Raw genomic sequence first — 27,079 nt, 5'->3', positions numbered from 1 at the left:
ACCCTAGAGCTATATCCTTTTTATAGATGAAGCTAACCTGCATCACTGTTTCGTTGTTGAACCCCCTGTGACTCCAAGCGTACCTAGGTTCGATTCATCTTTTGCCCCTCGTTTATACAACACCAACGAACGATTTCATGTCAATGGCATAAGACGTCAAACAGAACCGAGTTTGAGACGACTGGGGCATACCATCTCGCTTGCCACATCTTGAGACGCCTGATTCTGAAGTTGAAGTGTATCCATCCATTCACAGTCCGGACGGATATACCGAAGCAGTAGTATACCCTTTTCCTCTCTTTTTACTACAAAACCTCCACTTTGAACTTCCACCGTCAACGGAAACTTGAAGTGCCGGGGAAATAACGCGGACGGAGAAACTTGCATTGTTGCATGATGTTTTGTTTCAACAGTATAGCGTATCCTATCCAGTATCCAATGCCTTACTAGCCAAGCGAGATAAACTAAAAGCATCAGAAAGAAAAAAGATCTTTTTCGGAAAGACTGTATGACGATCGTTATTGGGTACCCCTAAGAGGAGAAAAGACACCCTTGTAGACTTTGAACAAGGACCCCTGAGATGACAAGAGGGAACGCCACCTAGATACTCAGGTGAGAGTTTGAGTTGGATAATATTCGCTAGAGTAGATGAAATGATTAGATCTTATTTAATGAGGGAATTCTAAATATAATGTACGGCAACGTGGGTTATCTATCTACTCTAATTAATAGATTGGCGCAATCAACATCTCGATCTTTTTGGGCTGGGAACCGAATTCCATGGTTGATGATCCATAATTCCCATCAGTTCCAAGTCTAGTCTAGTATTTTGCATCGTAATGCATGTACTGAATTGGCGCGCGACTAAGGGGAATGTGACGCTGTTTCATTAGGGATCGACATTGGCACGTCTTGTCTGTGTCGCCTTGCCGTGTCTTTTGTCTTTGTCTTTCTGCCGTTCCTTTCTTTGTATGTCTCGGGTATCTTTCCTTACCTGCATCATATCCTCTCGTCCGTCATTACACTCCTTTTGTTGCTCAGTATCTGAGGCGCAGTCCCCTCAATTCCACTCCTTTCAGCCTCGACGATCAGTTTAGCTCTCTCTCTTTCTCTTACCTTTTGTTGATCATACAGTTTCGTGTCTCTTTTATTCTCCTCTTTTTTCTCTCTTTCTAAAAAATAGTGCAAGTCTTGTCTATTCTTGGCTTTCCCCTATTTCCTTAAGGCGAACTCCATCAAAAAGAGGAAGACAACGCAAAAAAAAAACCACCCCGCGACAACAGATTGGACAAGAAAAAGTCGAGCCCCTGAGCTTGTCTCTTTGTACCTGCATTGCGTTTTCTTAGCTCTTAAGCTTGCAGCAAACTAAGGATTCAAACTGTCCAATCCTAAGCCACACCACATCAACAACGATCTCTAACGCTTTATACGGCCCCTTTCTAACGAATTCTTTTTCTTTTCTAAAGTGAGAGATTCAATTCAAACTGTGATGAACATCAGTTGAATCGTTTTTGTCTTTCGTCATTTTGATCAGTCTAAAATTGGACTGAGATTCCTTTAAATTAACCCACTTGGTACTTTTACGCCTGTGCGCTATCCCTAGGCTATTCTTCTTCCATACCTTCGCTTCCCTATTAACCCCCCCCCGTTGAGCGGGACCCCTAGGTCATTAGTACTACTTTACGGTAAGTCCACTCCGGTCCTTCTGGGCAACGGCCTTTGGTCTTCTAGAAATATGCAAAGAAAGAGAACCTAGACTCAACCTTACATCATCTTTCTCTATGGTCACTTGCTCATGATACATTCAACAGGTCATCATCTCGTTTTCTCTCCACTCTCTTCATATTCGAGATGGTGTCCTTCTTTGGCCTCAGACTGGGAGGCGACAGGAAAAAGTCACAGTAAGCGACTGACCCTCACTCTGTGACAAGGAGATGCTTACAATCAATCTCGCAGGGACAAAAAGTTAGCGACAAAGCAAATACAACATTTACATCACAATGTCACATACAACAGCAATGATAGTGGATACGAAACCATCACCACAATCACCGCAAGGGAGATCAAACGACAGAGCAACTTCTCCCGTCCAAATCTCGCTCGTCCTGGTACATCACACTCTCAACTCGAACCCCCGACCCGCGTGCCCTATATGAACAGCGCAGGAGGCGCTTCTTCCATGGTTGATCTCGGTGCCCCGCGAGCACCAGGAATGGGAAACCCAAGATTCCACTCCTCGGATATGCAGCTCAACACACGCTTTGGCAATGGAAGTTCGACAAGTCTTGTTGCGCCTAGCTCTGTAAACGCAGATGGTAACAGACCCGGTACACCTACACGTCCTGGAACAGCTGTATCAACAAGAGAGCCACCGAACCCGTTTAATATTCACTTTGGAAAGGATTCTGTCAGCAGTATACCCTCAACGCCCCACGACGATCTCGGAAGTCACCCTGAACAGTTCGAATTTAATCTCGGAACCGAAATCAAGGAAGTTAGGGCTAGGAGTCCCATTCCCACTGCCAACAATGGATGTCCATCTCCTCCGCCTTCCATCGTCAACGCTGAGCGATCCTTTTCTCCCGACAATCGACCTTCGAGCAGCCGTCAGAACGTTCCCGCCGCACCCACTCTCCAGAAGCCTAGCGCTGCAGGTCCTATGTCTCTTCCCAGCCCAGCTGTCTCGGTTGCTCGTAGCGAGGATACCTGGGAGTCTCCTGTGATACGTAATGTCTCAGCTAAGCGCGACACATTCACATTTCACATGCCTAGAAAATCCAGCTTTACCATGGAGACGGACCCTCGTGATAGTCCTAAGCCCATGGCTGAAGGTCTCGCTGGAAACTTTGCTGGGTTCGACTTTGGTGATACTGTTAGGAAGGGTAGCATTGGAGGCAAGAGCATCGACACAGCCAGCGAGGGCAGAGTGAGCCCGATCGATACGAATGTCAAGCCCCTGTTGGCAAATACTCGGACAGCCAGTCCTCTTGGAAGCGCAAGAACTGCGAGCCCTCTCAGAACTATGCAGTCGAGTCCCAGTCTAAGCATGCTTGATACGGCTTTGACCCGAACCCGAACAGCCAGCGATGCCATGTCACCTTTGTCTTTGGTATCTTCACTGGCGTCAGCAGCAGCAGAGGAGGTTCCCCGTATCCAGACGCCCCAACCTTCTCAGCAGTCCAAGCCAATTCATCAAGCCCCCAAGATCCTTCAACCTGGTCAACTGTCAGAGCCCCTACAAGCTATGCGACCTGTTTCGCCCTCGCGCTCTCCCATGCCTTCGCCGCTTTCGCAACCACCTCAACAAAACTCACCTGGGCCGTCTCCTATTCTGGCTTCCTTCCCAGGTCGCGAAGTTTCGCCGCCACTACATGATTTTGAGTTCCCTCGGTCTCCTCCACGAGGATTCCAACAGTCGGTCCTACCTTCGCCTCAATTTCCACCTAAGCAGTACAAGGCATACCAGCCTCCGAACTCTTCTCCGCCTACGAAACCTTTACCTTCGCCATACCGGTCGCCTTCTTCTCCTCTTCCCCCTGTGCCGCCACCTCGATTGAACCCTGGCAATAGTAGAGGTAACAGCAGAAGTAACACTCCCGACATTGCCTCTAGGAGCGCAACACCCGACACACTTGCGAGCCCCGACCCAGGCTTTATGAATATACCTCTCCAGCCTCCTCCTCGCGGTCTCCGTCCACGAACCGACTCTGAGCCAAAACTTGGTCGACCTGTTCGAGTTCCTGCTCCTCTTACTGAGCGCTCGGCAACCATTCCTCTTATTGGATCTGGGCCAAGGAGTGCTGTTGGACCTGGTTTTGATGATAGTGGTTTCGTTCGCGCTGCACGTATTCCTGAGCCACCCAGGACAGCAAGCCCGTTCCTCCAACAGGCTTCTGAGCCTTCTCGAGCAGCGAGTCCCTTCCGTGCATACAGCCCTCAGCCACCACGAACGGCCAGTCCGTTCCTACAGCAGACTCCCCAGCCGCCCAGAGCAACCAGCCCATTCCTGCAACAGAGTCCTATGGAAGGTGAATTCCCTATCCAGAAAGGCCTGCCACGAGGACGTAGACCTCAACAGCCTGAGCCTCAAAGCCCTGGGAGCTTCGGTCTTGAGCCAAGGAAGCAGCGTCGCCAGCCTCCCGTGTATCCTCCACCCAGGAATGAATCACCAGTAGCTCCGGACTCTTTCGAAGCGCCAAGTACCCCCAACTGGAACGATTTTGATCGAGCTGAAGCACACAAGTCTGCCATTCCAGCTGCTCTCTCACCCTTCCGAGCTCAGTTCGCTCGTTCTCCTACACAAGCTACTGACTCCTCCTTGAGTCCACGCCTCGCCCAATATGCCTCTTCACCCATCTCTGATACCTCACCAAGTCTACCATCGCCTTCGTTTCCTTCATTGCAAAAGTCAATTTCCAACTCGAGTGAGAATTTCGCACGGATGTTTGACATTGAAGGACCATACGATCGACCCGAGCCTAGTCAAGGAGGCAGGCCGCTGATCTCACCCGTCATGGCAGACTTTGTGCAGCCCAGAGACAGAGATCGCAGCAGGACTCGCGTCGAGGCCAAGAGAGCTCCCCCTCGACCAAACCCCATCACAGTCCCGGTGCCACTCTCTGCAGAGCCTGTAAAGGTCAAAACTCCGAACCCTGTGGTTGATGCAAACAACCCTGGATTTATTTAATTGGGTTATTTGTTTCTTGGAATCTCATTACACTGGAGCGTCTGTTGGGTTTTTAAAAAGAGGCTAGACGCCTCATGACTTTTTCTTGCGTACTGTCAATCACTTATCACACCATTTCTTTGACTATATTTTTTTTCTCTCTTTTGCATATTGGCGTGTCTTTCGCTTATAGATCATCACATACCCCGTCCCCTATTTTCTTCTCTTCTTATGTAAATATATATTCATAATCATCGGGACATGATTAGTGGTTAATGTCTAAGGAATAGATATCCAGGGCCTTGAGCCTGGTTTCACAAGATTGTTATTGACAGTATATACAAAGTGATGCGTATAGTGAATTTCATTATGTGATTGTATAGTACAGAAGACCCGATATCGCCGATTTTTTACAACATTCTAGATACGTTGACTAACCAAGGAACATGCGCAGGTTGTTGCCAATGTACTTGAGATCCAACAAGAATGTATCATGTCCAAACATACTCATCTCCTCACTCAACTCAACATGTGTCACGTTTCGATTACCAGCCAAACGAATGGCCTCAGCTACCTCACGCTGCTGCCATGCAGGAAAAAGGATATCACTTGCGACACCCATCACCAATGTGGGAGTGTCACGTAGTGGGGTGAGTCCATGGATTAGATCCTCAGGTGGTCGCGAGCCAGGTACAACGTTGGGGTCTGAGGGATCAGGGTGAGATCCAGGCTGTTCCTCATAAGGCTTGTTGGGAAGGGTGAGACTGCAGGCTGCGTCGGAGGATAGCGGAGAAGTTTCACCTGAAGCAAGTTTCTTCTCGCGGTCTTGACGACGGGCGTGTGTTGCGCGCTGATGTTCAATACCCAGATCAAAAAGATCCATCGCTTTGCTAACGTACAAAAGACTGTTGGGATCGTAGTTTAGACACCACTTTTCACCAGCGTGGTCGAGGTACGTCTCGATGAGAAAATCGGGACATAGAGCGGGTGGTTTACTAGAGTCCGCACGACGACGGCCAAAACGCTGCTCCCACTCTGGTCCGGAGCGATATGTGACTGTTGCGATTTCTCGGGCGAGCTTCATTCCTGCGTGGGGAGGAACCTTGCCGTAGTAGAAACCACGGTTCCAGTTGGGATCCATCATGAGGACTTGTCGTTGGGTATGGCGCATGGCGATACTGTAAGGATGGGAGCGTGCGCATCCACTAATGGAAACGATGCGACCGACGCGAGAGGGGGATTGGACTCCTGCGGCAAGGGATTGCATGCCGCCCATGGAGGAACCGACAGAGGCGTAAAGCTTGTCAATACCGAGATGGTCAAGAAGCTTGAACTGCGCGCGAACCATGTCGTCCATCGTCAAGATGGGAAACCTAGTTGCGTAGCGCTCACCATTTCCAGGATCGACGCTACTGGGTCCTGTAGAACCATTGCAACCGCCGATGACATTTGTGCAGATAACGTGGTACTTGTTCGTATCAAGAGGACCACCAGGTCCAATGAACTTTTCCCACCATCCTGGCTTGGGGTTTGTTTCTGTAGAATGCGCATGCGACGAGGCGGATAGGCCGGTGTGTAATAGAATAGCGTTGGACTTGTCGGCGTTGAGCTCACCCCACGTCTCGTAAGCGATGTTGAACTCTGGTAGAATACCACCCCAGTCGAGAAGAAAGGGTTCCTTGTGGTGGTAATTTAGAGTCGCGCCGGATGTATAAGAGGGTTCGGTATCGTCGTCTGTGAGTTTCGCAGAGCGTGATTCTAGGGCATCAAGGCAGGGGAAGGACATGGCTGGGTTAGAAGCCACGCCCGACTTCCGGATCGTAGAGCAGTGAAGCTTGCGAGTTCCGAGAACAAGACATGATGGTTTTGGGAGAGTATGAGGTTGGATTTTAAAGGCAGATCTTAGCTGGCGAGTTGACGCAGCGAGAGATCGCGAAGACCTCATCATGGTGGGAATTGAATATGTAAAAGAAAGAATGTCTTGAACCGCATCTTGTTTGTAATCGAGGATAGGTAATCGGACGTTTTTAGTTGCAATGGGACCCTCCGATGCGCGGGGGACCGGACGGAGAACGGGGATGTACGCCGGATGATGCCATTGCACGTGCGATAAGATAAGAAGTCGCCCCTCGAGCTTGGGCAGGAGATAAGATAGCACGTGGTACATTGACGTAGCTTGACGAACTGTGGCTGTGAATGGGTGTGAAGCTGTTGCCTTTTTGTGAATCAAGCTTAAACGCGTCACCTTTTTTCTTTTTATTAAGTCATTGGCAGAAATATTTTCTTCTTTACTCTATTTTACTTTACTCCTAAGAATTCATGCTGGAATATATTCTCGGATTCATCATCGCCTACATCACCATGGCTCAAAGTATCCCCCAGAATGTGATCGAGGGACTACAAAGTATGCTCCCATCAACCGACAGATCAGACGACAAGGGAAAAGAACCAGAAGTTCTAGAAGATGAGATTACTCCCGTCGACATAGTCATTGCACGAATCATGCTCTCAAAGGGAAAGAAGCTACCTCCAGATGTTGTCGATATTATCCTCGATTTCGCAGAGTACTGGGCTCATTCAAGCAATGAAGTTGACTTTAAACTTCAACATCAGAATCCTCTGACTGTCAACGGTGGAAGTCCTACTCAGAACAAATTTGTTGTATGTATTGTCAGCCTTGAGGGATCAGCATCTGTCCAGACTAACACCATCTTTAGCTTCGGTCTTACCCTGTGGGTCTAACTGGTCTTCAAGGCAGACAAGCGCTCGCTGAGATCCTGGCGTATGACATGACTGAAGCGAAGCCTCAAAAGTTGGAGAAGGAGCATGGGAAGCCCTATTTTGTCGGATTGGCGAATTATCCTACGCCAAAGTTGCAGTATCCTGTGAGAAAGGTGGTGTTTACCATTCGCAGTCATGATCAGGGATGGTGTAGTGAGCCGGAGAATCGAAAGACGTATAATGGGTCTTGGACGTGGTTTGAAGCTGGTTTGGAGAAGTTTGATGCCGAGCAGACATGTAAGCCAAACAGATTTGAAGGCCTCTCGTGTTTACTATCTGCGCTCCCATGCTAATATCTCTAGGTGATCCATTGTGCACATACGACGTCCGGTACAAGTCCAACACCTCAGAAGCCGTACCTCTCCCCGTCTGCGCTCTCCGTCCTATCTACCCTGAAATTGAACCAATTTCGAAGGAAAAAATGGGCTACTCGCATCCCTTGCAACCCCAAGACAAATGGGTCATCCAGCACAACAAGACAGCTCACCGTACGTGGCAGGATCATGTGGTGACGTGGACATGGCAAGACGACATCAAGCCCGAGTCTGACGCTGCGGAGGAGATGAGAAAGGAGACGGGTAGAGGTCGAGACACGGCTGATGGATCGTTTGTAAGGGACTTGAAGATGGGAGATGTGATTACTGTATGGGCCAAGGCGAGATTCTCGGCGTGGGTGAATTTTGTTGAGTCGATCAAGATTGACGTCTACTGGGCTGTTTAAGGGATGTGAAGGATGGACTACATTATTACTTGAGTTACTTGCTTCATTAATGAGAGGATAATGAGTATATCATGTCTAATAATTGTGTGTCTAAATATATACGTAAAACGTTGACCGAGCATCACCAGTAAAGTAAGCATGCAGTTCTCTAAACCTGCACAGCCTTACCAGGCTCACCCTGGTCAACACTGCAAACACTCGAGCAAGTAGCACCATCAGTGCGTCCACTCAAAAGCTCAATCCACTGGATCTGCTGGTAAGCAGCACCACCCTCGGGAATAGTACCAGTCCAGGTATCGCCATTGCTCCAAGCATTGAAGCTAAGCGTCGCAGGATCACGAGGCACCTGGAAAGAGTTGCGCCAGAGCTCCTTGTCGTTGACTCTCCAGATAGTAGTATCAGGGGTCCAATCAAGAGTGTGCTTGGCCCAAGTAGACCAAGTAATACCCTCAGGGAGGGCAGCGCCGAGGTGAGCGCCTTCAACCTCGCCGCCTGCTTCGGTGTAGGAGGGCTGGTTGGTGTAGTGGATAACATTGGGAGGATCTTTGGTGAGGACCTCGATATCGGCTTCTTGTACAGACGCAAGGTCTTCGCCGGCGAGGTATGTGAACATGGCTGTGCAAGCACCAGGAGAACCCTTTGTACGAGCGTACATGCGCAGAGAAACATACTGATGCTTAACCATGCTCTCAAACTCGGATGCAGTCTGGAATCCATTGTGACGAGCCGTTCGCATGGTCAACCAAGTATCACTAGCAGGAGATTGATCGTTGTTCTCCTCAATGTAGAGGTTGTTGTATGTGTTTTGCATGGGGAAGTCTTTGTTGCCATTGTTCCACTTCTGAGCACCCCATGTCTTGGAGAAGTCGGATCCCCAGTTGAAGAAGTCTGACGTGAAACCAGCTTCGGCGTTGCCCTGGATGCTGTCGATCAGGGGAGGAACACCGGCGTGTTGGGATAGAGAGCGAAAGTCAAAGAAACTGTGGTCTTTGTAGTATTGGCCCTCTGTCATGTAGCAATCACATGCTGGGTCTTGGGCGATTGCCAAAGGGGCGATCGCGAGGAGAGATGCGAGGATGGACTTGTTGGAAGGCATGATGAAGATTGATGCGTGAGTTGATGGTGAGTGAAGTTATTCTCAAATGGACCATCAGTTAACTTTATATATGTCCATGATCTTCTTTCCTCGCCATTGCTCCCCTGTAGAATACGACTCCAGAGTATGGAGTCCTCTGATCCGATTGACCCATATACGTTAATTCCAAGGTTCAGCACCAAAGTCCCATAACACAGACAAAATAAAATGAATTCCTGCCGCGCAAAACTCGACGCCATAGGTGTGATCAGGCTCGAGGGATCCGATACCTTGTCGCGGCAGGAAATTAAACTCATGGCGGCGGACCCACGAGCTTATAGTTGGGCGGCCGATTTACTCCTGAATGTAACGGTGACGGAGCTTGGCATTGTTCTTTGTAGCAGTTCTGCTTGGCTCATCAGCCCTGCAAGGCACTTTGTTCAAGAATCTAGGTGGTCTGTAGGAATTAAATCCATGTCTTGCCAAGGTGCTGCTCCTTGGGGCTGTGCTAGCGGTAAAGAGCCACTATGCCAGACTCGATCTTTTAGCCCAGGGCTCCATTCATGATGCCAAATATATTTTCATGACTCTATGTTGAGAAGATTACTGGAGATCAATTGAATACTGCAACGCCAAGCATTTGTAGAGGAACAGCCACATCACATGTGCAGGAACGGTCTGGGTAAAGATTTCCAGTCGGTCGAGTAGTGATAGCTCGAAAGGGCCAGTGTTCACAATCACTCTTGCTGGGACGGTAGGCTTGAATGCCTGGACTTTGCGATGCTTGAGAGGAAAGGAGATCAAGACTGGACGTCTGTACTATCCAAGAACCTTTGTGTCAAGTCTTCTGGTCTCTGCGACTACTGTTATCCCCGATATTTTTTGCTTAAATGGTGTCCGGGATGAAATGATTGCATCGTCCTCTTGATGAGCTTGTCTATCATTTTTGAACCTGCTTCCAATACCATAACACTGTCCGAAAAGGTTAGCCTCCATTTCTCTGTAGTCGATGTTTTGACGCAATCCCTAAACAGCATGTCTTGTCTCTACGTCATTCTCTAAATGGGATCACTCCAAATATTGTGTGTGTAACTGTCCAAGTCCTACCAAGTAAATGAACCGGCCGAGTCGGGCCCGATCCGGTATCTCCAAGACTCCGGTCCGGTCCGAGAATAACGGTAATTTTTTAGTTTATTATATGGATCGCCGATTCAAGCTTCAATCTTGTAGAAGAGTTGAATGTCATATCCACACACTAACTAGAGTAGCGTGTCTAGTGTTGGTGAGATCTGGGGAAAAGAGGATAAGCATACGTCGCCATCAACTTGACAGGCTCAACAAGTCAAGAAGCTTAAACATAAAAGTCAAGTTCTATTCGATAGAGATCTATTCTTCGTCAGCAGTACGTGGTGTTGCTTGCGTGTCTGGCATAATATGACCAAAACTAAAAGATAAGGCGGAGTAATCGTCCCGTAAGCAAAAGCAAGAAATACAGGCATTTCGAGACGTCACCGCGTTCTCGACCAATCCGCTTCCAAAGATTTGTCGCAAAAGTTCCAGGACAACAACCAGAAGACGACGCTTGATTGCGTCTGTTCTTTTCATCCATCATCATCGTCATAATTCCTGTCATTATAATGATATAATATAGTTGTTTCAACTCGCGATCTTTAATTATCGCGACAACATTCATTTCCTACGCGTTTTTACTTACTTTACCATGGCGACGCGAATTAAGCCAGACGACAATGTCGACATAGATCCCGAGACTCAAGTCGCATCAGAAGAATCACCCCTTTTACAGAATACTTCTCCTCAGCAAGATGGACCATCAAAAGCATTTAGACGACGCGCTTTGGGGATGTGCATGTTGGCATTGCTCATGGTAGAAGTCAGCCAATTCATCATGAATCCACCTACCAAAAAGATTATTGAGGATATTATTTGTCGCCAGCATTATCCAGACCATGCTATTAAATCTTATTGGATAGAGGACCAACGCTGCAAGGATAGTCCCGTGCAAAAGACTCTGGCTATGGTTCAGGGTTGGGCTCAGGCATTTGAGATGGGAGTTCGTAAGTTAAGACATCCCTCCTGATGAACCTCGGCTTACATTTGTAGCAATCTTGACGCAGTTTCCGTATGGTATTGTTGCTGATAAGTATGGAAGACGACTTGTTTTGTTCTTGGCCATGCTTGGATGTTGTCTTTCTACCTGCTGGCTCTTGATGGTTTGTGAGTAGACACTTATCGCGACTTATGATATGCGCTGACAGGACTTTAGTACTCTTTCCAGACATCTTTTCCATATGGGCTATTCTAGGCGACAGCGTCTTCTTTCTCATTGGTGGCGGAGGTCAAATGGCTGTTGCAATGGTTTACACCATCGTAGCAGACGTTGTCCCCGTCGCTGAACGAACAGACATGTTCTTTCGTCTGGTCGCCCTAGTCCTCGTCTTTAACGTCATCTTCAACCCCATATCCGCATGGTTGATGGAGTACGACCCTTGGCTATCCATGTGGATTGGCTTTGGCTTCATGGTCTTTGGAACGCTGTGCATTCTTCTCATCCCCGAGACGATGCACTTGAGACGCAAGGATGATGATGAGAGACATGATGAGAACGACCAGGCTGGCGGTGTCCCTCTGAGCAAGAATGGCGTGCTAAAGCAGGCTTGGTTCAGCATCAAGAACGATATGCAGCATGTCTGGAGGTTCATCTTTGCTTCAAAGAGTATCATGATGCTCATGTTTTCTGTTGCTTTGTTTGTTCCGACGAGGATCACACTTACGGGAGTGATGCTGCAGTACATGTCGAAGCGATTTGACTGGTCATGGTCAAAGGTAAGCCACTTGCGAATTCTCTGATGTAAACCACTAACTGGGATAGGCTACATACATATCGACGATCGGCATCATTGCTACAGTGGTGTGCTACCTCATCATCTTACCAGTCACATCCGATTCTCTCAACAAGTCTCATCGCTACAAGTCACGTCCTATTGCACGAGATCTCCTACTTGCCCGTGTTTCCATCGCAATCATGACAGTCGGGTTACTCTTGATGGGCGTAGCTGGAAGTCCATGGCTTTTCATCATTTCCCTCATAACAACCAGTGTCGGCAATTCGTTTGTCGCTCTCAGCAGAGCCCTGCTCAACGCTCTAGTTGAACCGCATACTATTGCCACACTAAACACTACTGTTTCAGTTGTTGAAGTGTTGATGGGTATGACTGCGCCGGCTATGAGCTGGCTCTTGGCCAAGGGTATTGAATTGGGTGATTCTTGGATGGGATTGCCATTTGTTGTTACTGGTATGTTGGCTGTGATGACAACTATTATGCTTTTTGCTGTGAGGCTTCCTTCGTCTGGCATTGCTCAAGCTCATGCTGGCTGAGTTAAGCCTTTTCGCCTATAGATATGAAATTTCCATCTCTAGACATTATACTCTGATATTATATAAATAAGTTTAATTAATTTAGCAATGAGTGAGTTGTAGATGCATCTTTGTGCTTTATCACTGATTCGACTTCCGCTGTTAGCTCTCTTATCGATAAGCCCCGCGGCTGCCTGCTCCACATCAGCTTCTGGAACCTCTAACCAACAATCATCATTCATTAAACATTCAATCCAGTCCACCTCCTTTGTTCCGCCCTCCTTCTAGTCTCGCCGTCCCTACTGTATCGCGAAATACCAAGCGCTCACTTTTTAATACCTTGATCACACTCTATTCACCATGTCGGACGACGAGGATTTTATGCAAGAATCCGATGAGGAGCAGTACGCAACCCCAGTCCAAGCACAGCACCCGTACTGATTGCGATAGGTACGATTTCGAGTACGAAGAAGACGACGACGAAGATACCGGCGACGTCGATATCGAGAACAAGTACTACAACGCCAAGCAGCTCAAGCTGTCCGACCCAGAAGATGCGATCTCCGAATTCCTAGGCATTCCGCCACTCGAAGACGAGAAGGGAGAATGGGGCTTTAAAGGTATAAAGCAGGCCATAAAACTTGAGTTTAAGCTGGGACAATATGACAAGGTTGGTCGTCCAACACTTTGCGCGGGAATCAAGCTGACAGAGTAGGCTGCTGAACACTACGCCGAACTCCTCACATACGTCAAGTCGGCCGTTACGCGGAACTATTCCGAAAAGTCCATCAACAACATGCTCGACTACATCGAGAAGGGCGCAGACGGTCCCGAGGCTGTCAAGTGCATGGAACAATTCTATTCCCTTACACTACAGAGCTTTCAGAGCACAAACAACGAGCGACTATGGCTCAAGACCAACATTAAGCTAGCGAAGCTACTCCTAGACCGAAAGGAGTACACGGCCGTCTCCAAGAAACTTCGAGAACTACACAAGACCTGCCAACGAGAAGACGGTACCGACGATCCCAGCAAGGGTACATACTCGCTCGAGATCTACGCCCTCGAGATCCAGATGTTCGCCGAGACCAAGAATAACAAACAGCTGAAGGCTCTGTACCAGCGCGCCCTCAAGGTCAAATCTGCCGTGCCACATCCTCGAATCATGGGTATCATTCGAGAGTGCGGTGGAAAGATGCACATGAGCGAAGAGAACTGGAAAGAAGCCCAAAGCGACTTTTTCGAATCATTCCGAAACTACGACGAAGCCGGTTCTCTACAGCGAATTCAGGTTCTGAAATACCTCTTGTTGACCACCATGCTCATGAAGTCCGACATCAACCCATTCGACTCCCAAGAGACCAAACCTTATAAGACAGACCCTCGAATTTCCGCCATGACGGACTTGGTAGACGCTTATCAACGGGATGATGTTCACATGTACGAAAAAGTCCTGCAGCGTAACCAGGACATTTTAGACGACTCGTTTATCGCCGAAAACATTGATGAAGTCACGCGAAACATGCGAACCAAGGGCGTGGTCAAACTTATTGCACCCTACACCCGCATGAAGCTGTCGTGGATCGCCAAGCAGCTCAAGATTTCCGAACCCGAGGTCCAAGACATTCTCGGTTTCCTCATCATCTGTGGCAAGATCAACGGTCGAATCAATCAGCAAGAGGGACTCTTGGAGATTACATCTGATGCAGATGCCGAGCGCATCGCTGCTCTCCAAGGACTCACGACTTCTATTTCTGAACTATTTGGTGCTGTTTTTAGAGACGGCGACGGGTTCCGCAATATTGAGAATTCAGTTGTAGATGAACAAAACATAGACGTTTCAGGTATGCCACTTGGAAAGGGAGGCAGCAGGCTGGGAGGTCAACACCGCGGGAAGAAGGGCAAGGCAGCTGCCGCAACGGCTTGGGCTTGAAGGGTGTATCACTAGTGAAGCAGAAACAACAACCGGGTGGTATCCGCAAATCGTTTTCCCGTCCGTGTTTGTCGAATCTGTCCTTTTTTGCTGGATCGAGAAAAGAAGCAGATTCTGTCTGTTCTCTCCTGCGGGCGCCTCCGTGTTTGGGCATGCGTCGACGGGATCTCGCATAGTACGAGGCTTTTTGCAACGGTTCATCGCGGGTAACAGCATCAACCAGTTGTTTTTTTTTTTAAGTAGAGGAAAAAAAGCATGAGAGAGTAAAGGAGAAAGAGGGAACTCAAGACCGAAGTGACGCCGTATTCGGATTTGGTCCCCTGCTTTTTTTTCTTCGTGTAGCTAGCTGTCTGACGAGTAATGTGTTTTTTTATTTTTACCATCTAGATATACTATATAGTACGAAATGCCTAATACAGAAGCGTATTTGGTTGGCGATGCAGATTTGCCCCCGTTGTCATTCCCCCCCGGTTGTCATTGATGCAGATTTTGTACTGTCTGGCGATTCATTTACTTCTTGGAAATTGTAACCCGCTGATCTATTGCCCCCCCCCCCCCCCCCCTTTTGACGCCATCATCGTTGGTTAGAGGCATGGTTGATGCAACGTCGTCGGGTTACACAAGACGGGACTTGGAGCTGCGAGGGGTAAAGCGGCATTACATGGGGGAGGGGCAGAATGCGGCTGACACCTTGGCCTGTTCTTTTTTATTATTACTGAGAGTGAGTGTGTGTGTGTAACAGAGAAGAGCAAGGGGATGATGATCTTTCTGTCGGCAGCTATGAGGAAATAGTCATGGCACTACTTGATCCAAATGTAGGTAGGCAACGTATGATGCTGGATCTTGGCGGGAGGCTGCATCGAAGATGTTGGAAGTTGTAGAATTGGGGAGCTATTTAGATGGAAACTGGGAAATGAAGTCGTCATATGGTGTACGATCAAAGATAGAGTGTAAATTCTGTTATGAGGTGATATACGAGGGTATTGTGAACTCGTACAGAGAGGTAGACTAGTTGGTTGATGCTATGCTACTGTAGGTAAATAGGCTGACATGCGGATAGATTAGTAGCCAGGCTTTGAATGATGGAGCTTTGACATGTCATTTTTGACTTGACTGTTTGTTGGTGGCGGATATTTTTTCTTTCCCCCAAGGGATGACCTTGCGAGAGGTGCAGATTAAGTGATGCGAGGGGGTGGTTAGTGTTGCATACAATGAATGAATGAAATGATTCTGTGTAGTGGCTGTAGAAGGGAAGAAGTGCGGGTAGTTTATTATGGAATGTAAATTTACAGCTGAGAGAGTGTGCCAAGGTGCAATTGAAGACTACAGCATGTGTTCCAAGTATTGCTTTCGCAGGGTTGAGATATAAAGGGTGTTACAATTCCCGTGAACCCGGTGTTGGATGAGACATGATGCGCAGAAGAGAGAATTTGCTTTTTCTTCGTTCGTGTATTTTATGACTTGTTATTATCGCAATGATATAAAATAATACCTGACTACCTGCGTATGCATGTGTGGTACGTAGTCTTAGATCGTGGCTGGCTTATTGTCATTCTGTGTGTGTGTGTGTGTGACAGCTGAGACTAAATAAAATGGACTGACGGAAGAACGTTCCGTTTATCATATGATACCGAGATCCATTTCAGCTTTTGCAATTGCCGGGGTCGTCATTGTTACTGTACAGCTCATACCTACATTAAACAAGGTGGGTTGATTGATGGGGATATTATTCAGGTACGAAGAAGAAGAAAAAAGATCCTCGCAGGGAACGGAACATGTCAGCCGAATAAACGGCACAGCACAGCAGCAATACAGAGTAGGTACATACCAAGGAGTAATGGGAGGAGGGAATAATTGTTTACATTCCCACGTTGTCAAGAAGAAAAACATACTACCCAATAATCGATCGATTGCTTTTTGGTGTGTGACACAGCAGGCTTTAGAAGCTGTCGTTTTTTGTTTGCTGTACCCTCATAGAGGGGTAACGGTTTTTAAGATGGCGTCTTTTCTTCGTAAAAGACATGGCTTGACGGACAAGGCGTGGTAATTAATTAATCAATTGATAAAAGGGCCCTGACATGACTATCTAAAAGTCTTGTCTGCAACATAACTCAAGTCTTGTCTTGTCTTGGTTTAGTTGACAGTCACCCACCCGCTTCATGTTCTTCACTTGCCAAGACAGTTTACAAGCAGGGGTCCATACACTACCCATTTATTCATTGCCACAAGATGTATGTACAGTATGTAAAAATAAAACAACTCAAGTTCCTTGCATTCAAACGGTTGGTTTTTTTTTTAGAGTTTTTTTTTTATCCCTCGTATGTTGTTTGTTTTTTTGAGTTTAAAATATTACGGAGCATTTATCCACAAGTTCCCGTCAACGGGCCGTCTTCCGATAGGTACTGTAATGACAAGATACAACATGTACAACATCTACATACATGTACTGACAGACACTGTAACTAAAGCAAACGAAGGAAGGACTCAAATAATCGTATCATTCGCTTTGCCTACGGCAATCAATACAAACTCGCTAGAGGAATAAATGTTACCTTGACTACTACACGATGTGGTTCCCGGGGAACAACGGGTTTAAGTGACCAGCGTCTTGGCATCTTTAGATGTGTTTTAGAAGTTCCCCACTTGGTAGGCGGGAAACTCCATCGACGAGATCGCTGTGGATGTGATTTAGACTAGTCATGTCAATCTAGAGGTGATGACAGGAGATGTACCAATTGTATTCTCAAACTAAAGCGGTGCAATGCTTTACCGTCGGATGGGTTACGTTACAGTTAAACTTGTGCATTAATAAATAAAACAGTAACTGCTTTATGAAATATGTCTAGAGTTATGCAATCTTTGTGACCCTCCTATCTAGACGCTATGGCCTGCTTCTCGTTCCTGGTCGTATCAACTTACAGACAACCCATCTTACGCGATCTTGATTCCCTTTTAGTTATTAGTTATTGCCGTAGTAATTACCTCTAGCGATTGGCTATTGCTTCCTGCCGTGTGCTTTGTCTGTCTATTTATTTTAGCCTCTTTTCTTACTTAGTCAAACATTCCACACCCATTAATCCATTAGTCGTCGGACCCTGGCGAATCGATCTTGATGCTCTACCTCCACTACAGCCGCTTCTTATGTCGTATCTGTTGTAGATGTTTTTCCCCCGCTCAGCTCCTTTCTGTGCCGCAGGTATCAATTCATCATCATCGATCGAAAGACAGTAGTAAATCCGTGACAGGTCCATGGTTCAACGGGAGATCGTCATTTTCTATTAAACAAACTTCAAGGCACAATCAGCCAACGTCTTTTGGACCAATCCCTGTTTTTGCTTGTGGAGTAACTGGTCCACTTTGTAGCGATCATCACATCACTGACGCCCGTTCTCCTCCGCCTAACGTTAGCCAAAAGATTAAAAAGATTTGCCAAGATGAGAGCGTGCCTGCCACGAGGTGGGATGGAGATGGGGGATGGGGGGATGTGGTACCTTGCCCTGTCTAGCACATGGACTGCGTCGAGAACATGTCCTCTCTTTCTGTGCCTCGGGTCTAGAAGATGCAATGCTGACATTGATGACATTTGAGCTAATTGTTGGTTTCTGTATTGTTATCTCAGGCTTTCATTCATTCATTCATTCATTCAGGAGTATACTGATTAAAACACCCCTCTTGTATACTCCTCTACTCTGTACTACATGCACGAAACCATCTCGTGTCACCACACATTCTTATCCGTCACTAGCCATCCAATCCGTGGTTGATTGAAAAAGACGGAGCTTTCGAGATAGTCGTTTTTACTCCCGTCCTGCATTTGCCAGGTTGCATTGGGCAATATTAACTTGCCGGGGATTTTCTTTTTTTAGCGTTTAAACCATACTTTCTTTTTGACGATCAAACACTTGTAGTATCATTTCTTTTTGTCTCATCTCGTCTCGGGTTGTCTTTCGTATGGTTTATTAAACCGTGCCGCAAGTTGAGTTAAATACAAGACACGCAAAGCCCCGCCGCCGTCCCGTCTTTTTTCACCCGCGGGTATCTTCCCCTCACTCCGCCCCAGTATCAAGGATTACCTCTATTATCTGCTTTCACTGTGAATCTCTCGCGTAGGGTACAGCTTCCGTTTAGCTGTTGATTATCTTCTCGCATAACAAAAGCACGCCCGCAAAAAGATGTGTACTCATGATCCCCGACACTAGAAATTACCCACGGGGAGCCACACCCGCTGTCTCCAGTGCCAGTAGAGAGATTCAGTTTGATCTATCCCTGCCAGCTGGACCATAGAAAACCCTTGTCATAAATCCCTGCAGTGACCCCCCGGGGCCCCATTGGAGAGACAGTTTGACCTGAACGGCCACAGTCATGGTCACGGCCAGCACCCGAAGGGGAGGGGGAGTAGAGCAAGAGAGGGGGGAAGTCGGTGTCCGTTTGGTTGATCCACCGTCGTGACAGGGCATTTACAGCGTGAGATAGCATAGCAGTATCAGACGGGTGGCTCGTCCGCCGTTGCCTGCCCTGGAAGCTCACCTAAAAACGCCATCCTCCCATTCTTTTGTCATTGGGTTGTGTGTCTCATCTTCCAATCCCATTTCTACTTTCTCTCCATCCTACAGTAACAGAGAGACAGAGACAGACATATACGGATAGCACAGAGAGTGACAGACAGTGATAGGCAGCCCATCCTAGTAAGAAGAGGGACCATTTTCTTGCCATTCTCGTTCCATCCCATCCCACCACTCCATTGCCTTGATTTTGATCACTACTCTACTCAACTCATTCCTTGTTACTTTCTACTCCTCCACTTCTTCTTCGTCATCTTTCTTTTTCAAGAGGCATGTTTCAGCCTCAACCAACGCCTTTTACCTCCTCCAGCTTCGCGTCATATGGCCTAGCTTCCAACTTGGACTTTGCCTTTCCCGTGTCTGCTGGAGGTGGAGGTACTGCTGCTAATAGTGCTACTGCCACTACTGGATATTACAACCCTTCAGCGCCATCACAGTCGTCGCATTCTCAGCTCCAATCGCAATCGCTATCTCACACTCATCAACCACAACAACAATCACATTCGCACCCAAACCAACATCAGCAGCAGCCGCCCCAGCCGCAGCCGCAGCAGCATCTTGTTCACCAGCAACACATTTCTCCTCGGCAACATCAAATTTCTTCCTCCTCAGCCGCACCTTCTGCTTCATTGCCCTACGCCAACTCTACTTCGACCTCCGTCTCTTCGCAAACTTCAAGCTCAAACTCAAACCCTTCTTCCTCTCCAAGTTTAGCGCAACTCCAGAATCATCACCTTCAACACCAACACCGCCAACCGCAGCAGCAATATCCAACACAGGTGGTGCTCAAGATGGAGGATCAAGGCCAGCACGGCATGGCAGCTCAGCAAGATGCTGCTCGTCATTATCAGCCTGTTTTAGAGGTAAATCGCGACTCCCAGCCTCAAATCACAGCTGTGCAGTACCTTGCGCGTCATTTTATGTTTCGTCACTGACCTTTTTTTTTTTGTCTCTCAGGGCCTCAAAGTTGGAAACAAAATCCTCAGCGATGTCATTACCAACGAGTACGCAAAGGCCGACCCTGTTTACGTTGAAAAGACAATCGTATGTTGTTTTGCCTCTCGTTGCTTTTTTGAGATTCTAACGTCGCATGATCCCCCAGGCCCTCCCCCAGACCTACTCTCACTATCGTCCTATCCTGGGCGACGGCAACTGTGGTTGGAGAGGTAAGTCAGCCCAAACTCCCCGCTTCTTGTTCAACATTGCTCTGCCGCTTTGAAACATGTTCTACCACCCCCCAATGCTTGCCTTGCTTTTGTTTTTGCCTGGCTTGCATTGCAGCGCTGGTCCATGTCTCGGCAGCCCTTGTGACATGTCAAAACTTGCGCTAATATTTCTCTCCAATAGCAATTGGCTTCAGCTATTTCGAGAAGCTCATTGAGTCGGGCGACCAGGCCAAGATCGAGGGCGAGGTCGCTCGTCTCATGAGTATGAATCCTTTGCTGACCACCGTGGGGAACTACCCATACTGGGAAGAAATGGCAGAGGAGATGTTGGATCATTTGAGAGAAGTCGCCCAGAATGTTTCCAACCCTCAGTACGCCCATCAGTTGAACCACGAAAAGTGGAACGAGCCTGGAACTTCGGACAGCATGATTTACTACCTTCGTCTTCTCGTCGGAACCTTTATCAAGAACGATCCTACTACGTTTGAACCTTTTGTTACCGACGGCAGCGGCGCGTGGCGGGCTATTGTGCCCAGCAGATCGACATTCCCAACCGTGAGATTGAAGAGATCGGTGTCTCTGCACTCGTTCAGATCCTTCTTAAGCCTGCCGGTTTTGTTCTCGAGGTTGCCATGCTCGACCGCAGCATGGGCAGCGAAGTAAACCACTATCGCTGGCCCGAAGAAGCTAACGGGCAGAACGAGGCCGACTTGGGCCCCATCATCTACTTACTCTACCGACCCGGCCACTACGACGTTCTGTACAAGTCCATGACCACCCAGGTGCTTCGCGTCAGTGGCTTTACGCACAATACCAACATCACGACCGATCAAGCCGATCTTGGTCAATACACCACTATGAACTTTGATGCCTTGTCCATCATCCCAGGCTTCAGCAGTTCTGCTGCTATGGGAGGACTAGCACAATTCGCACCACCTCCTCCTGCCAGCGCCGCAGAATCCTTTTCGCCTATACAGCAAAGCCCCTGGATATCGTCCTTCCCCGAACCTTTGCCCACGCCGACACCACGAGCAGCACCCCCTCCGCCACCTCCCATCATGGCGAGTCCTCAACCTCCTACACCACCCGCTTCGATATCCGGCAGTTCCGCAATGGCACCAAGTCCAGCCATGGTTTCTGCCACTGGCCCTCAAAACTCTCTTCCTTTGCGAACCGCTGCTTCCAACTATCACATCCGATTCAGCCCTGTTCAATTGGAGTACGACGAAGGCAAAAACAGCTTCCCTGATTCAACATTCCAAGTGACGACCAATACGTTTAAGAACAGTATTTGGAACAGAGCGCATTACTGTAATCCCAACTTTCACCCCGAAGAATGGAATCCCGACGACGAGCACACGGATGGTAGAGTCGGAAGTAAACGTAGACCGAAGAAGGAGACGTTTTAACTACACTACATGTTTTCACGAGATGGCGTCGGTTTTTGTTAGAAACTGATAGCCTGGATACGATTCGACGATAGCCTTTTTTTCTTCTTTTTCTTTTCATTCAGGTGACAACATTTAGACTGGAAGTTCAGTCGACAAAAGCCAGCCGGTACAGAGCACATGTTGCTTGCAGAGCTTGGAGAACCGGGCGTCATTCATATGATGGTCTTTTTCTTTCTTTTTTCTCTTTTTCTTTTCTCTTCTGCATCGGTAATGGATCAGGCATAATGAAATGGCGGCGAGTCTGTTTTGTACGCGTTTTTATTTTATTTTACTTTGGGATAGTAGGGAGAAGTGAGTACCCGGTGAAATGAATGAGAGGTGGGATACCACGAAGCGGCTCTTCTACTTCTTTTTACAGGGCCTTCTTTTTCTCTCTTTCTTCTTTTACAAGGGAAATGAGAAGGGAATTACTTTTTGATAATGGATGGGACCAAATCAAGTCAGTCAGTATTGCATGGGGAAATTTTGGGACGGGCGGCGATTGTGGGCTCAAAAAGAGTCAGTTTCAAAGACAATGCAGCATTACAAGGCGAGCTATTATGCTATGTCTGGCCTTGTCAGTTGTGTCATAGCATCGGCGTTGTTAGCCTGTCAGCTTGCTTTTTCTACCAAATTTTCTGTCCCTTTACTTGTTTTTGTAGGACTTTTTTTTAGTGTGTGGAATAGCATCAATACTTTTTTTTGGTCTCATGTCAATCAATATTCTCACCAGGCATTCGAACGTGGCCAGCATGCAACTTTGGTCTGAGCCAAGGATTTTACTTGTCTCGAGAGAGTGTAGCTTCATGCATGCCATTTAATTATAAGAAAAAACATGACAGATCATGTCATAAAACGAGACTTTTTCCCAGGTGTTTTTTGGGTTCGTCGTTTTGCGCGCCGTTCCGCTGCGCGCTGCGCCGCAATGTCGACATGGGTATTTTGGTGATGGAAGGATTGTGATGTGACGTGCATGATCAAGGTACCTTGGACAATGAAGTATGTGTATGTCTTGGTGTTTTTATTTTGCTGGAGATTTAAAGAGACAACGATTAATTAGTAATATACTCTTGTGTTAGAGGTATGTATATAATGACGCTCAAGTGTGAATATCAAGATTTGGAATTGTTATGTTTCGTGAGGCGAATGCGAAAAAGGGTCTAGAACAGATATGCTGGTTAATATAACAAGGGGGCCACGAGGAAAAAAAAAACAACGAGAGTTTCCACCCGGGGAACAAGGGTTTGGTTACTCACTAGACGGCCTTTTTAGTGACGTGACGTGAGCTGTGGAGGTCATACATGGAAGCATAGATCCGCTAACAGAGGGGAATAGGTAAAATTACGCGGTATTTAAGGAGATACTGTGGATTATATTGACATAGATATGGATAGTGAGGTTGTAGATGGATAGCCAGTGAAAAGAAGAAGAAAATGACATAGGAACAGGGCGGAAAAGAGAGGCCGGACATGGATCAGGGTTTGTTTCTTTCGAGATAGTCTCCGTAGAGGTAGTAGTAGTATCACAGTTGCAAATGAGACTTCGCTTAGAGAATTGATAAGAGTCTGAGTCTCAGCTTTGATGTATACGTGCTTGTGATCATGATCATATCATGTTCACAGTTGGTAGATCTTATCATTAATTCGGAAGTGATAGGCTGAAGGAATTAGGTCCCTTTAGCACTGACCCTCTAGTTTTAGTGTAGAGATTAGAATAGAGATCAGATGAAATGGAATCACGCTTGTTTAGTTTGACAGGAACGTCAAGTTGGAAGCTGACAGATAAAGGCGGAGAACAAAGTATTTGGAAGCTTTACTTTCCATTCTTTGACTGACAATACATGACTACTAAGGTATTAATCTAGTAAAGGTAAGTTTGTTGCTAATCATCACCAACCGACAGCTATGGACCCTGAACCTTGAACCTTGGGGCCTATTATTTTCCTTCCCCTACTACCATTGTTCTTTAGCTTCCTCCACTTTCTTGCTGTTTACTGTAACTTGACCATTTTATCCAATTCTAATTCCGTCGTCTCTTTTCTCCTTTTTCTTTTTCTTTATTCCCTCTTTTATTTATTCTTTCTGGTTTCTTTTTGGCTATGGATGTTTCTCTTGGTCGTCGTCGTCAATAATTAATCGCCCCTCCTCTTCGTCATCTTCCCCAATTCCTCATGGATTCCGAATAATTACTCTCTTCGATATCGATACAATTCGCTTCTTCACGTATATATATACAGATACACATACGACTACACGATAAAGACTCCACTGCCACGAGACTCGCTTGTTCTCTACGTCCGTTCGCCGTGCCCCCTTGTCGATCTCTCCTCCCAATTCAAGCGAGATACTCGAAATACAATCACCGACTCTTCTACGTCTGCACCATCCTCAAACTCGAACCTAGCGGACGACGATATGGCGAAACAAGACGATACCATCAAACGGCTTCCCGTCGAACATGCCTCTTCTTCCCAAGACGAACAAGACTCAGACTTTAGCGATACAACCTCGAATTACTCGACGATATCCGAAGAAGCTCTTCCCCTTATCTACGAGTACGGACACACATATCACGGCACCGGCCAACTCCTCACCCCTAACGACGCCTCTGAAGCCCATCGTTTGAATATTCAGCACGAGCTCTACCAATTATGTCTCGACGGCGGTCTTGTCGATGCGAAGCTCCCTCTCGAGCAGTACACACCTCAAGAACCCTTTGAGATTCTAGACATTGGCGCTGGAAGTGGTGTTTGGGCTTGCGATATGGCGAAGCGATACCCGCAGGTTAACATTCTGGGCATCGATCTAAGCAGCGCCTTGCTCCCAGAGGATGTCCCGCCAAACGTGACGTTTGAGATCGCCGACGCTACGGATCCCTGGCCCGCACGCACCTACGATTTTATCCACATGCGCAGTCTTGCAGGCGGAGGCGTTCGCGATTGGAATTCTCTACTCGCTGAAGCGTATGAACATCTCAAGCCTGGGGGTCAGTTGGAGGTTACAGAGATTCGACCGCATTTTTTCGACGTCGATCCCGAACAAGCAGACTTGCCTTGCACAGAGGATAGAAAGCCTGAGATCGGCTCGGCGTGTATAGAATATGAGAGGAACTTTGAGGAGATTAGCCACATGCTTGGTATAGATTGTGATCCTATACCGAGAGTTCCAGGGAGATTGTCGGGATTGGGCGCAGAGGTTATTTGTGAGCGGGTCGATTGGCTTCCTATACAGAATTGGGGAAGTGATCCTGTCACACAGCAGAAGCGCAAAGCTTTGGCCGAGATGGTGGAGTGCGGTATGTCCAACAGTCAGTCAGAAACGTGAAAAAGAATGTGTACTAATGTGGAATACTAGGAATAGAGAATTGGACGTTGAGATTATTTGGGATGGGAGGTTGGGAAGAGAAAGCTACAAGGACTTTACTTGATCGTGTCAAAGGCGAGATGCAAGATCCCATGCTACGCAGTTTGGCCAAAGTGTAAGTTTCGTGATAGCCTGGATGGCAGTTGCTTGACTAACATGCTTTACAGAACATTTGTCACCGCTCGGAAAGGAATGGGCAATGGCAAGCACATATAATACAGACACCAGAAACACAGAGAGAGAGGAAGAAAGGGAGCGTGCATATACCGGAGTTTCAGGATCATTTGACGGCGCCCATGCTAAAAGGGAGGACTTGGGACAAATACGTGAGAATGGGATTACTATACATAATATGGGACATAGGGAAGGGTCGGGATCGCATATCATTAAGGATGGAAGATGTGGCATGGTAGTAACCGCTGAGCGGATACAGAGTTAGATACCCTCGTTTCTTGATATCTACAGTTACAAGATGTCTTTTGAGATCTCATCATTCAGAGTCAGAATCACAGCTTACCATCATCCTTCAATCCCCTCCAAAGAGCCAACGCAGCCAAACATTTCGCATCTCTCGCCCCCTCCCTCCACGCTTCCTTCATCGGCACGACCTTTAACGTGATCTTCTCCCCATGCTCCCTCAACCCTGTAAGTCTACCACTCCACTCTTGAATCTTGTCTCTCGGCAGACGCTTTTCGTAGCTGAAGATAGTAATATGCTCATCACATCCTCCAGCGCTGGGAAACATGGCCTGCGCAAGACCCTCCGAACCATTTTCTTCCGGACCAGTAAGTTCACTTAGATTTGTAAGTTCATCCTCATGAATCGTGACGCCTAATTCTTCCTGTATCTCCTGCGCAGCTGCGCCTTTAAAACTACCAGCGTCATCAACCATACCCGCTGGAAGCTCAACGAAACTTAAACTTCCTGCTGGAACGCGCGGCTGCACTGTTAGTACGACGTAGCGCTCTTCTGGTGCGTCGTCGGGGATGAGCATGAAGAGCATAGCTACGCTTGGCCCTCGAAGAAGTGCGGCGGCAGGGAGAGTTTCGCCTGCCTCGTTGGAAACGGTAGCTGTGAGTTTAACAAAACCGAGGCGTTTTCCAAAAAGGTCGAAGGATTGGATTGTTACTGAGCGTAGAGCGTAGGGGTCCTTGTGGAATGGGTGAGATGGTGTGGATTGGAGACGGAGGGAGTTTGACAACGTGTCGACCCAGTTCTAGTAATACCGTAAGTGGTTGTTTATATGGAATGAGGGTTGGTGGATTACATTGAATGGTCTAAAGGAGCTTAATTGATCTTCTGATAACCCATCGGGGAGGTTGAGTTGGATGTTTTGGCTTTTGAGGGAGGTTGTCATTGTGCGTGTGAAGGATGATGGGACAAGACAAGTTGCTGTGAGTAAAAAGCGTGGGTTTTTGCAAATGTTGGCGATAAGTCGCATTCTTTTTTGCTTGTAGGTAGGTAGTTTAGAGTTGGTGGTTCAAAGGGTGAGTGAGTGAGTGAGTGAGAGGATGTTTGTGAGACAATGTTTGATGACGTAAAGGAAGGCCTGGGACATGCAGTATCGTCACGAGGGGTCGTCAAACAGCAAGTTCAAAAGCATAATTTATTTAATAACAACTAATTCAACACTTTGCACAGTTATACAAAGAAAGACATATTAATGAATTTAAAAAAGATATTCCCTGAGTTCGGGATTTGAACCAGAGTCTTCCCCCCCGAAGGCAAGTAGGTTTGCTATAACGCTCTGCCCACCCGTACCACTGGATATGCTAACCACTACACCAACTCAGGCTCTTGTCCGGAGTTTATCAGGAGATATACTATGTTATCGCTATCTTATAGCTACAGAGAGATAAACTTCAAAAAGAATATCCCTAAGTTCGGGATTTGAACCTGAGTCTTCTGCCCCCCGAAGGGCAAATGGACTACTCGTCCCACCTGTGACTTTCGGATGTGCTGACTACTACACCAACTTGGGGTAGGTTTTGTTGGAAGGCTTGTCT

At 47.3% G+C, this 27,079-nt stretch overlaps 8 protein-coding genes and 1 pseudogene across 9 annotated transcripts; 5 read left to right on the top strand and 4 right to left on the bottom strand.

The window, feature by feature from the left end:
• The first annotated feature begins 1,726 nt into the window (after positions 1-1,726).
• On the top strand, positions 1,727-5,001 carry EDB82DRAFT_493612 (uncharacterized protein). Its single transcript, XM_025731054.2, has 2 exons — positions 1,727-1,901; positions 1,957-5,001. The coding sequence occupies exons 1-2, from the start codon at positions 1,852-1,854 to the stop codon at positions 4,685-4,687; spliced, it is 2,781 nt and encodes a 926-aa protein (XP_025587499.1). The 5' UTR covers positions 1,727-1,851; the 3' UTR covers positions 4,688-5,001.
• Positions 5,002-6,704, bottom strand: EDB82DRAFT_493611 (Alpha/Beta hydrolase protein). The gene has a single exon (XM_025731065.2). It carries the CDS (start codon positions 6,612-6,614, stop codon positions 5,100-5,102), a length of 1,515 nt encoding a protein of 504 aa, XP_025587500.1. The 5' UTR covers positions 6,615-6,704; the 3' UTR covers positions 5,002-5,099.
• A 132-nt stretch (positions 6,705-6,836) lies between these two features.
• On the top strand, positions 6,837-8,228 carry EDB82DRAFT_493609 (uncharacterized protein). Its single transcript, XM_025731076.2, has 3 exons — positions 6,837-7,327; positions 7,384-7,684; positions 7,750-8,228. Exons 1-3 carry the CDS (start codon positions 6,986-6,988, stop codon positions 8,166-8,168), a joined length of 1,062 nt encoding a protein of 353 aa, XP_025587501.2. The 5' UTR covers positions 6,837-6,985; the 3' UTR covers positions 8,169-8,228.
• EDB82DRAFT_493608 (putative xylanase 1) lies at positions 8,229-9,609 on the bottom strand. Its single transcript, XM_025731087.2, has one exon. The coding sequence runs from the start codon at positions 9,262-9,264 to the stop codon at positions 8,317-8,319; it is 948 nt and encodes a 315-aa protein (XP_025587502.1). The 5' UTR covers positions 9,265-9,609; the 3' UTR covers positions 8,229-8,316.
• A 1,354-nt stretch (positions 9,610-10,963) lies between these two features.
• On the top strand, positions 10,964-14,552 carry EDB82DRAFT_544280 (COP9 signalosome complex subunit 2; the record flags this gene model as incomplete). The annotated part of the gene is made up of 6 exons (XM_065609399.1): positions 10,964-11,318; positions 11,365-11,478; positions 11,528-12,087; positions 12,134-12,509; positions 13,090-13,289; positions 13,335-14,552. The coding sequence occupies 6 exons, from the start codon at positions 10,964-10,966 to the stop codon at positions 14,550-14,552; spliced, it is 2,823 nt and encodes a 940-aa protein (XP_065466032.1).
• A 4,565-nt stretch (positions 14,553-19,117) lies between these two features.
• EDB82DRAFT_573199 (peptidase C65 Otubain-domain-containing protein) lies at positions 19,118-21,689 on the top strand (the record flags this gene model as incomplete). Its single annotated transcript, XM_065609933.1, has 5 exons — positions 19,118-19,977; positions 20,072-20,158; positions 20,217-20,280; positions 20,462-20,835; positions 20,874-21,689. The coding sequence occupies exons 1-5, from the start codon at positions 19,387-19,389 to the stop codon at positions 21,687-21,689; spliced, it is 1,932 nt and encodes a 643-aa protein (XP_065466031.1). The 5' UTR covers positions 19,118-19,386.
• Positions 21,690-24,124: 2,435 nt separating this feature from the next.
• EDB82DRAFT_421941 (S-adenosyl-L-methionine-dependent methyltransferase) lies at positions 24,125-25,288 on the top strand (the record flags this gene model as incomplete). The annotated part of the gene is made up of 3 exons (XM_025731131.1): positions 24,125-25,004; positions 25,064-25,187; positions 25,240-25,288. The coding sequence occupies 3 exons, from the start codon at positions 24,125-24,127 to the stop codon at positions 25,286-25,288; spliced, it is 1,053 nt and encodes a 350-aa protein (XP_025587506.1).
• Positions 25,289-25,578: 290 nt separating this feature from the next.
• Positions 25,579-26,430, bottom strand: EDB82DRAFT_422544 (uncharacterized protein; the record flags this gene model as incomplete). The annotated part of the gene is made up of 2 exons (XM_025731142.2): positions 25,579-26,289; positions 26,341-26,430. The coding sequence occupies 2 exons, from the start codon at positions 26,428-26,430 to the stop codon at positions 25,579-25,581; spliced, it is 801 nt and encodes a 266-aa protein (XP_025587507.2).
• Positions 26,431-26,756: 326 nt separating this feature from the next.
• On the bottom strand, positions 26,757-26,867 carry EDB82DRAFT_t34 (annotated as a pseudogene). Its single transcript has one exon. The product of its transcript is annotated as a tRNA-OTHER (tRNA).
• Between the last annotated feature and the right edge of the window lie 212 nt (positions 26,868-27,079).

Source organism: Fusarium venenatum (assembly GCF_020744135.1).
Source record: "Fusarium venenatum strain MPI-CAGE-CH-0201 chromosome Unknown EDB82scaffold_1, whole genome shotgun sequence".
Taxonomy (NCBI): domain Eukaryota; kingdom Fungi; phylum Ascomycota; class Sordariomycetes; order Hypocreales; family Nectriaceae; genus Fusarium; species Fusarium venenatum.
The sequence above is the reverse complement of the archived record's forward strand: the minus strand, read 5'-3'. Positions and strand labels throughout refer to the sequence as shown.

Coding starts and splice junctions, on each gene's coding strand:
- EDB82DRAFT_493609 (XM_025731076.2), top strand. CDS start 6,986: ATGCTGGAATATATTCTCGGATTCATCATCGCCTACATCACCATGGCT. Junction 7,328..7,383: donor CTACTCAGAACAAATTTGTT/GTATGTATTGTC, acceptor CACCATCTTTAG/CTTCGGTCTTACCCTGTGGG. Junction 7,685..7,749: donor GTTTGATGCCGAGCAGACAT/GTAAGCCAAACA, acceptor TAATATCTCTAG/GTGATCCATTGTGCACATAC.
- EDB82DRAFT_493612 (XM_025731054.2), top strand. CDS start 1,852: ATGGTGTCCTTCTTTGGCCTCAGACTGGGAGGCGACAGGAAAAAGTCA. Junction 1,902..1,956: donor GGCGACAGGAAAAAGTCACA/GTAAGCGACTGA, acceptor TCAATCTCGCAG/GGACAAAAAGTTAGCGACAA.
- EDB82DRAFT_493611 (XM_025731065.2), bottom strand. CDS start 6,614: ATGATGAGGTCTTCGCGATCTCTCGCTGCGTCAACTCGCCAGCTAAGA.
- EDB82DRAFT_493608 (XM_025731087.2), bottom strand. CDS start 9,264: ATGCCTTCCAACAAGTCCATCCTCGCATCTCTCCTCGCGATCGCCCCT.